Here is a 10,255-nt window from a genome sequence, read left to right as displayed (position 1 = left end):
GCAGAGCAGAATAGAATAGAATAGAATAGAATAGAATAGAATAGAATAGAATAGAATAGAATAGAATCAGAACAGAATGACATGCTTAACCTGTAACATTTTCATTGAAAAACTGGGACCTTACATTGAACAGTAGAGCCAGAAGACTGACTGTTCAGCACTCTGAAAATGGGCTAGATATTCAGAAGAACATACTAGACCAGAATAGAATAGAATAGAATAGAATAGAATAGAGCAGAGCAGAGCAGAGCAGAGCAGAATTATATGCTTAACCTGTAACATATTCATTGAAAAAGTGGGACCTTATATTGAACAGCAGAGCCAGAGGAATAACTGTATGGAACTCTGAAAACAGGCTAGATATTCAGAAGAACAGGATGGGACAGGACAGGACAGGACAGGATAGGATAGGATAGGATAGGATAGGATAGGATAGGATAGGATAGGATAGGATAGGATAGGATAGGATATTTCAGTAGGAAAGGACCTACAACAATCACCTGGTCCAACTACCTGATTGCTTCAGGGCTGACCAAAAGTTAAAGCAAACTACGAAGGGCATTGTCCTCTTAAACACTGACAGGCTCTGAGTATCAGCCACACGTCCAGGAAGCCTGTTCCAGTGTTTTAAACTACTGAAGAAATCAATTTCTCTTTGAGGGACTATGCAAAGACTGACATTGACAGCCTTTGCACTGCAAAGCTCAGCCCAAGCTGGGTGGCACTCTTTTTGCAGCTCCTTTAAAACCATATAGCTCATGAGTAAAAGAGAGAAGGAATAATGAGAATTTTTCTAACATCTTTTGCAGCAGATTGATTTTACGGTTTATTTATGAGGAAACATTTTGTCAAAGGTGCTTACATGATGTGGGACCATAAATTCTACTCAAAGTCAAAATGCAGATTATGTTCCCAGTCTCTTTGGTGCATTTCAAAAATGTACGCAAAGTGCTTGGGCTTGATAAAGGCAACAGTTGATAATTCACTACTGAGTCGCATTGTTCAGAGGCAAGAAACAGCTGAGTAAAAGCATGGAAGGGTTGCTCAACTTACCTCAGATCTATGAAACTTTACAGTTTGTATTTCTAGATATACCTGATGCCATGGGGACTAGTGGCAATGCTCAGCTTTTTTGTTTGGTGTGCCAGCTCAATTATGCTTATCATCCAAACTTGGATTTTTAACGTTCTTAGTTGTGACTGCAAAAGAAACGCTCATGTGGAGCTTTCCTTTTATTGAACATACACTGGACAGAATAAGACAGTATCAGGGAGAGGGAGGAGAAAATAAAAAAGAAGGAATAGGAACACAAAAAGGGGGAAAAGAAAAATAGAAAGGGGAGAAAAGAGGAACACGGTGGTAACAGAGGGTCATCCAAAGATCAAAGGCATGCAACAGCTAATGACGGAAGAGAAAAAGCAGTTTTCTCAGTCCTGCAAACAAGTTCTTAACCTCCCAGCTTCTATAGAGAGTGTATTTTAAAAAAGTCTCAGTAATTTTAAAATCACTGTTTTTCTAGTCTTGAGGGTATAGAAAAAACGTGGAAATGTAAGAGTAGCCTCAAAAGTCAAAGTAGGTCTATGCCACGTACTGCTGTGTAGGGCAAGGACGAACAAATTCAGACACGGTGTCTGGACAGTAACCCTGCAGCCGGACAAGAGACATAAGCCTATGCTGTGCTGCAGGCTCGTGGGGCCAATCTCTGCCTGCACTAGCATCCCCATTCCATCCTGGAGTCTGCTAGGTAGACCAGAAAGCAATGGAAAAAAAATCTGAGTCTCTAATTCACAGCTGACTCAGGACTCAATCTCTGCTTACAAGAGAACCTTCACAACAATCTAATCTAACCCATTACTGTTGTCCTCATTTTAAAGGAGGGAAGAGGTCAGAAATATATTTAATTTACAGTCCCTGTGAAGTTCAATTCCAGTGTCAGAATTTAGGAGTTCTTGTCTCTGAGGACAGTGCGCTCTACACCAGAGAGAGAGGGTTATATTTTTAATTTGAAATAAGGTGTCACAAAGTAGCATAGGAAAAAAAAATCTTTTAAATAGAATTGTAGCCAGCCATTTTAAGAGATGTAAATAGCAACAAATTCTGCAACAGAAAGGTTTCCATGATCCAGCACTTTCTGGAAATTTGAGGAAGAAAAAAAAAGAATAGAAAATCTGACTTTTTCAATAAGAACATGAACACTTTGACCTGATTCCATATATTTTTTTTTTTTGGGGGGGGGGAGAATACAGCCATCACCAAACCCCCTAAATTAAAGGTTTATTTTCATTCAAATAGGAAATAAATATAAATTTGAAAGCCTGATACTTGTTGGAAAATGGAATTGAAGGCCTTTGGCCAGCTCTTTCTCTCTTGAAATCACTTTGTGGCACATATCAAAAAGTTTGGCCACCCCTGATATATGTACATATTAGAGTGTGCACTCAGTGTTTGAAATACAGTGTATGAAATTGCTCACAGCACATTAAGAATGCTCAGAAATGTGCAATTTTAGGGTCGCACTTTATGCTGTAAGACACATTGTGCTGTTAGCAATCTTTTTTCTTTCACTAAGCACACATTATTTGAGTTTTCTAGTTGAGCATACACCTAAATGAATTTTTAGTTTTTTTACAGTAGGCTATAAAATATCATCAAAGACTGAGGTCTCAAATCAGCTGTTATTTGAAGACTATCTCTTTCTTCTCTAAGTCCTATATCATCTTTACATCAATATCCTTTATAGCAAAGTATGAATTCAAAGGATATAAAACCTACAAGTCCAATTAAAAAGGCAGTACATACGAATTCCAAGTTGATGGTAGCATGTTTTTTTAAACAAAACTCTGCCCACTCACAGGGGTTTTGTGTGACCTTCCTTAATTCCCTTAGTTTATTTTTCTTTTCAAAGATGACTGCTTCTTATCCATTTTTTTTCCCTATAAAAAACAGTGGTAGATGCCTCTACTTTACTACACCTTCTCTTTCACTTCCTCTACAGGGGGCTGATCAACCCGTTTTTAAAAGGGGAAAAAAATAGCTTTGGGGAGCACCTGTCAAATAAGAAAGTTGCACAGTGATGTGACTCCATGTGTGTGTGAGAGAAAAATCAAATAAAATCCTGAACTGAAAAAATAATTCACTGTATGTAGCACAGAAGAAAAATCATGATGAAGTCCTCAGCTAACTCACATAATGCTTTCAGGAATCAGAAAAATGACACTGTCAAAACACAACATTAGTTTTCAGAAGCCTCCAGGCAAAATTTTATTTATTTAAAGTTAGCTCCTATTTTAATAGCAAAAAAGTGGCAGCATATTCTACATCAAAGAAAAAAACTTTTCCTAATGTTTCCATTCCTCTTGTGAAGTACCGGAGCTGAAGGAGTGGAGCTGTCTTTCTCTAAATAATTACGTGAGTGGCAGGATCTCAACCTGAGAAAGCTTTTTGACTGTGCTAGGGACCGTAGCATAAAGAGAATCACATTTGGCTTGCCTAATCTGAGCAGCAGTATGAGAAATTTTAACTTTCAGTATTTGAGTAGTTTTAAGGAAGATCCATAACAACGAAAAGCGAGTCCTGAATCAACATCTTGGTACAGTGCAGTGCCTTGATGACGGAGGAATACAAATGAGAAGCACGTCAATGGGCTATAGCTTTCCAGTCAAGACCTATTAGCCATGTTCCTTGGGGCAGTGCCCAGGAGAAATGTCCCATAACTGCAGGAAGGCACACAGCTGGTGGCTTCTCTTGCACATTACCCTAATTTAAGGCACTTTTTACCCTCAGATGACAGCCCAAAGCCCACTTTTAGAATCGTCAAAGCATTTGCCATTTTATATGTTGCTGAAAGGGTGAGAGATGTGTTTTAAAAGTTCACGTTTGGATCTCTTTCCTGAAAACTCTATTTATTTCTCTTTGTTCTTCAGACGTTAATCATTTATAGTTACAACTAGGAATAGTGAGAAGGCAGTCTGGGGTCCATTCCTTCAAAGACATCCTATAAATAAAGCATAAACCCCTTAGGTCCCTATACCTGCTGTTTGCCTTTTTAACTTGGCTTCCCCACCATCTCCTAATAATACTATTCCTTTGGCATGGACTTCTTGTCTATGTTTCCTTTCTATTATTTCATATAATTTAACACCTCCTGCTTTGAACCATAACAGATCGAGCTCCAGAGCTGGAGAAATTTGGTTCAGTTGGGAAAGGCTCTATTTGCATGTATCTGGGTCTTGCTGCAGAATGGTTAAGTCTGTGTGGGAGTAGGGCTGAACTTTGTTGCAACAAGCTAACTCTTACATCTGAGAGACCTTTTTTTTTCCTTCTGGATCCCTGTTCTTCTACAAGCAACAAAATACACTGCTGTCAAGGCAGCTACCAACAAAACCATGGGAATCAGAGAATGTGATGCATGAACTTGCACCCCTAATGCAACATCACAACTTCTCTCTCTGAGAAACAAGGTCTTTTTAAAGTGGTGTTATGGCAATAATATGATGTGCCAAGGACATTGTGGTTATTGAGCACTGTCAACAGCTGTCAGTAGCAGTAGTTGCAGAAGGGGAATGTAGATTGGTGCCTGATGGAGCCCAGGAAAGGGATTTTTCCCTTCTACCATGGCAAAATCTAAAGTGGAACAATTCTCATGAGTAACAGAAAGTAATAATGCTAGCTGCCTGATGGCTTTCAGGTTGAAGTCTCTCTGTGCTAAATATGCTTCTGCCAAAGCAAATAATTCCTACTTGAGGAATTGCAGAGAGCAGAGGAGTTCTTCTCCCATCAGCATAACCGCAGATACCCGTCTCCATTCATGCCATGCAGAGGAGGCTTCCAGTGTGTGTGGCTGTCTTCAGCAATGGTCCAAGCAAATTTTAGGCAATGCACTTGTAAAGCACTTCGGGATCGTCAGGGATGAATCATGCTGTAAAATGTATCATTAATGTTACTAGATGTATTATTTTCCTGTGATCTGAGACTGCTGCAGGCAGTGTGCTGAGAGAAAAGCTCTCCAGATTGTGCTCATGCAAATCGGTATCTGTGATCACATTCATTATGGTTCCCACTACAACATTCCTTTCACACTTTAGTGTGCTGCTCACTCAGTCTAAACTTTTTGTTATTGCAGGTTGTATGACTACAACATAGCATCTCTTTGCCAACACCTATGCAAGGGTGATAAAACATTATTTCAAAGACGCAAATATGGAAATAGAGGCACAAGAATACTAATGGATATGCTTAAACTTACCCAACAAAGGGGTAGCACGATCCTAACCTGTGTCTCCTGACTCTGGTGTCCCCTAACAGGTTACTTGATAAGGGCAGCTGTTGTTTCAGGGCATCTGGTTCTGCTTATCTTTCTGTTCTGAAGCATTATTTTCTTCTGAACTGGAGATATGTATGATCTAGAGAAAAGCAGGAATTTCTGAAAACTGGGGAAAGCAAAAGTGAAATCTGACCTATTCTGAGCACATCCTGTTTTTACTGTGGGCAGTAAGTCTTGCCCACTGGGTTAAATTATGCAAACAGCGTTTCAAAGTGATTTAGGATTAAATGATATAATCACAAAATAGCAATATAATAGGAAATGGAGGATGAGTAGACATATCCAAGAAATGATTTTCAAACATTGCAAATGAAATGAAGAGTCAAGGCAGTGACAAGGAGACTGCTGCCAGTGGCATATCCAGTGAAGATCTTCAGAACAACCTGGCTATTTGGGAACATAGGGAAAAAGCAAACAGTGCTCTAAAATATGAGAAAAGCAGGAAACCACAGGCAAAACCTAGCTACAAATTAATCCAACAAAAGTCAAAGCCAAGAAATTATGTGTAGAGAGTCATCAGTAAAAGGGCACTTGCATGTAACATACGGGTTCAGTTCACAGGTACCCAATCTGGTTTTTAAAATTAAAATTTCAAAAATATTCAGTGTTCAGATGAAAGTTGAAAAAAAGAAGCTTTCAAGATCTCAAGTCTGTATTTTGAATGTTTGGCTAATACAGCAACACAGGCTGGCTTGCCAAAAATATTAAAATACAAGTAAAGAGATCATAAATTAGTAAACTGTCAAGTATCTTAATATGTATTCTCAATGCCAGACGTTTATAATATTAAAAGCAGGTTACTTAAAGAATAAGTGTCAGTTAGTACTCAGAAAGCTCAGGAAAGATTTACTTTAACAGAAGAAAATAGGTTTGCTTCAGCAAACCCATCCTGAAAGAAGTAACAGATTTAACTTGGACATGTGAAAAGTTTCTGTATTTTAGGATTTCAGTGTTCATTTAGTGAACTATTATACCATGCAGTACAAACCTTTTATTAAATCAATGCATTCATTTATTTGAAATAAAAGTTTTATTCAATCACTGTATTTTGATAGACTAGACTACTGCACATAGACAGGAGATAATGGATTGAACAGGATGTCCTTGAAGGAGAAGAGCTGCTTCAAATCACCTCTTTAATACTCAGGAGACATCCTGCTTCCAACGCCGTCACACTTCTGAAGGCTAAGAGGAAAGATGCACCAACGCTATCTGGTGTAACAAATCAGCTCCTGAATCACCTAACTATAAAGCTCACAGGGAAAAAAAGTTAAATAATCTATGCTTAAAATATCTCGATGTCATTTAAAAGACTATTTAGGAAGATCAGCTCTGGTGCCTTTATAGCAGCTTAGCCATGTGCATTGTAAAGGCTCACTGGTGCTGTAGCCATCATTGGGTTTTGAAATGAGTAAAACACAAGATAATTAAATCAGTTTTGGTCTTGCAGTCCCATTTGGTCAGTTCACTTTAACATTCTTTCAAGAAATTGATATACAGAGATCTTTAAAAGAGGCAGGAGACAAAATTTCACTGACAGAAATGTGTAACAAGACATAAAGACACAGATTTCTCTTTGAAAAAAAAAAGTCATATTCTAAAACTTGTCACAGCAGAGAAAAGAAAGATTAAAACCTTGAATTACCTTTTGAAAGACATTTTTCCACCTATTACACAGCCCTTCGGTGCTCTGAGTGCTGGAACGTAGATCAGCCAACTCTGTGTCACAACATGCACACAAAACATTTTCCTGCAGGCTTAGTAGAAAACAGAGAAACAGAAGAACTTGCGTACATATATATATATAAAGTCCTCAAACCCAGTATCTTAGCACAGTATATGAATTTATAGTCTCAAGATCAAAACCTGTTTGGCTAAATACTCAGCAAAGCTCTTTGTGGAAACAAAGAAAACCAACAAACACTGTGTCTATAGGTATTGAGTATTAGCTGTCTGTCCCTCTTTTCACTAAAACACGTGTATATGTGTGTGTGCACATCCATCTCCCCAGCTCCTCTCATTAGCTAGCACTTTAGTTACAAAGAAAGTGAGAAAGGGCTCTGTGAAACAACTTATTCACAGTAGGATCCAGTAATTCTGATGAAAGTACAGCAGCATGAGGCAGATAAAACGGTGTTTAGATATTTCTTTTCATTATAGAAGTCTTAGGTCATTATATGGAGCAGCGCTTTACTCACCTACCTTGCATATCGATGTTAAATAAATTGCCTTATTCATACTTAAAACACTGCAGACCCAGCTTACAGTTACACACCGCTTAGGAGCTATATGAAGCCTCTCAAGGAGAGAAAGTCAGCAAACTGTTCTTTTTTTAGCTATTCACAAAGTACACCCATTGAAGTTCTAGTTGACTCAAAAAAGGAAAATGTTTTCTTTCTGTTGAGAAAAAAAACAAATTATCACACTCTTTTTCAGGCCAATGCAATGAAAAATGAAAGATAGTTTGAGTCACGAATCTTGCAGGAAAACTTGTAAAAAAGCTGGTTTCTTTAGGAGTAAATCTCCTGCCACCTTAAAATATGCAGTGCATATAGCACAAAAGCCAAGATCAACATGTTTGGGTATCTTTTTTAGACTCATTATGGAAAAAATGACTGCTACAGGAGACATAGTCAAACTTATGCCATCTACTTGGCTTCCATATATGTCTATGAAAAATTAAGCTTTGTCCTTATCTCTCTGGAAGTAATGTCTGCTTCTTTTTTCCTGTTTCATTCCAACTTGTCTCTCTGGTCTGTGGGCACTCCACACTGAAAAAAAAAATTTCCAGGGAGAAGTAAGAAAATTATTTAGCTTTCAAAAAGAGCTGTATTCAGACAAACCAGGTACATTCAGATATTAACAAGTTCTTTTCTGATTGTGGGAAAGAGTAAGGATCAAATATGTTTAAGTCTAACCTAAAAATGCTGCCGAATGCTACTGAATTCATGTATCGTTAAGAGATTCTTCCATTTTCTCTTAAGAAATTTAATTTAATGCATCCATGTATTTAGACACTGGTATATAAAAAGCTCTTTTCCTTCCCCTTTCTAAAAACAGTTAAATAACTGAAAAAAATAGTTCCTCCTAAAGAGGATGGCAGCTCTGCTATATTACTTGCTGTACTTGTAAGAACAATGACATCCTACAGTCTCTTTTCAAGTAATAATCAGCATAACAGGCTGGACACGCAAAACACCCATCAGAGGGTAAGAAAATAAAGCTGGAGTGCAAGTCCACCTCTTAGTCACCCCAATGTAAACTTATTGCCACACAGCTGACTTTTGTGGAGTTCTCTCTTATATATACCAGTGTAAGAGAAGGAAAACTGGAGTGCTGGTCATGGAGCTCCAGTGCTCACAGACTGGATGCAAAGCAAGAAGAATATATAGATGGAGAACACAGGCAAAAGTTTAACACTGTTTTTGGAAGGTTTGATTTTATAGCCTTTGTCTGAAAACAAGATTTCTCTACAGTGCATCACTGCCTCAAGCAAAGTCCAAAAGGCTTTCGCTCCTATACTGATCTTATATCGTGTTATTAGTTAAAATAACAGTTGCAATGAAATCAATAGGAGCCTCACCTATGTGTCTAAGCCTGTTTTAATGAAAGCAGTAGTAAAACTTCTGTGGATTTTCTGGAGAAGACTGAAGCCCTGAGGAATACTGGTGGCTCTTTAATAAGAGCTACCTACTAGATGTAAAGCACGAGGATGCCCACTGCTGCCTCAGAAAGCAGGATAGTAAATCCTACAGTCTGGCCATAAACCCATTATTCAGTTTGGTTAAATGTGCATCCTGAAGAATTATCTTCTAAATAGTTCATCTCCAGTGCAACAAAAGTTTAAAATCTGGCCACAAATCAAGTCTTCAAGGGTTGGCCAGAAGTCAGTAAATTCAGCATAGAATTGAAAAGAATCAAGTCTTTAAACAGTACTGAAGCTGAAGTTCTGATTTCAACTCCACCCAAAAGATCTGAAGTTATAATCAGTTTATTTTAACCGGGCCTAAATATATCAAACAAAAGAACTGATGTGATCAGAGCCACTGACATCTTCCAAAAGCCACCTGCTATTACCAGAATGTACCTAAAAATAAATAAGAAAAAAGCTTTGAAAAGAAACTTTTATTGTTCATACAAAGCTGACTCTTGTCATGTATCATGAGGCATCATTAACAAACTAAATATGACTTTGCTTAAATCAAACATTATGGCTTAATGAAAGTATCCAACACAGTTATGATCAATTCCTTTCTTTGCCCTTTCCTGGATGGAATGTGTGTTTTGATATCAACTCATCTCTTCTGAACTGCTAGCATAGCCAGCACGTTATATGAATAACTTCCTTGCCAGGTAAATCCACCACAGGTACTAAAATGAGAGCAGGGGTCTTCTTGCCCAAATATTTTTCCAGGTATTCTTGCAGTCCTGAAATAGAAACAAAACAATTAGTGAATCTTCTTTTTCTCATTTTATACTGTGTCTTATAGCTTAAAAATTATTTCTAAGTACTTTTTTTGAAAATTATTGTGTAGCAGCAATTAACAAATAGAAGGGAAATGCAACTCCTGAGTTTTCACTTCATATAGTAGGAAGAATCACCATCTCCCACCTCCTCATCAACTAATTAGAAATTAACCTTACGTGCTGCCTAAGGCCATTATTCAGGGAAACAGTTAAAAGCGTATTTCTCAACATTGAGTGAGTGAGTGGTCTGTTGATTACAGATATAGCAACCTGAAACTCACTGCAGGTAGTAAAAATAAACGAAGGCCAGTCGGAATTCAGTTCTTTGTAATTTTTCATATTTGGATGATCAGCACGTAGTTCTCTGTTAACAAAATTCTGCTCTCAAGTGCCCCTGTGGTACATCAGTCTACTAAAAGTTGAAGTGGACTGTTTTTTAAAAGATTATGAACATGATTTCCGTTT

General features: G+C 37.8%; 1 protein-coding gene across 17 annotated transcripts in view; it reads right to left on the bottom strand.

Annotated features, from left to right (window-relative positions):
- Positions 1-4,461: 4,461 nt before the first annotated feature.
- DPH6 (diphthamine biosynthesis 6) overlaps positions 4,462-10,255 on the bottom strand; it is a 204,941-nt gene continuing 199,147 nt past the window's right edge. For 6 of the 17 annotated variants that reach the window (XM_054068070.1, XM_009567261.2, XM_054068084.1 and 3 more), the window contains 2 exons: positions 5,246-9,751; positions 4,462-4,918 (listed from right to left, as the gene is read on the bottom strand). In XM_054068070.1, coding sequence (XP_053924045.1) covers positions 9,636-9,751 — 116 coding nt within the window. In that variant the 3' untranslated portion in view covers positions 4,462-4,918; positions 5,246-9,635. The remainder of the gene's footprint in view (positions 4,919-5,245; positions 9,752-10,255) is intronic. The other 11 variants (XM_054068076.1, XM_054068077.1, XM_054068075.1 and 8 more) reach the window with 11 other exon arrangements.

This window comes from Cuculus canorus, chromosome 5 (assembly GCF_017976375.1).
Source record: "Cuculus canorus isolate bCucCan1 chromosome 5, bCucCan1.pri, whole genome shotgun sequence".
NCBI classification, from domain to species: domain Eukaryota; kingdom Metazoa; phylum Chordata; class Aves; order Cuculiformes; family Cuculidae; genus Cuculus; species Cuculus canorus.
Note: the sequence above shows the minus strand (reverse complement) of the source record. Positions and strands in the feature narration are given on the sequence as shown.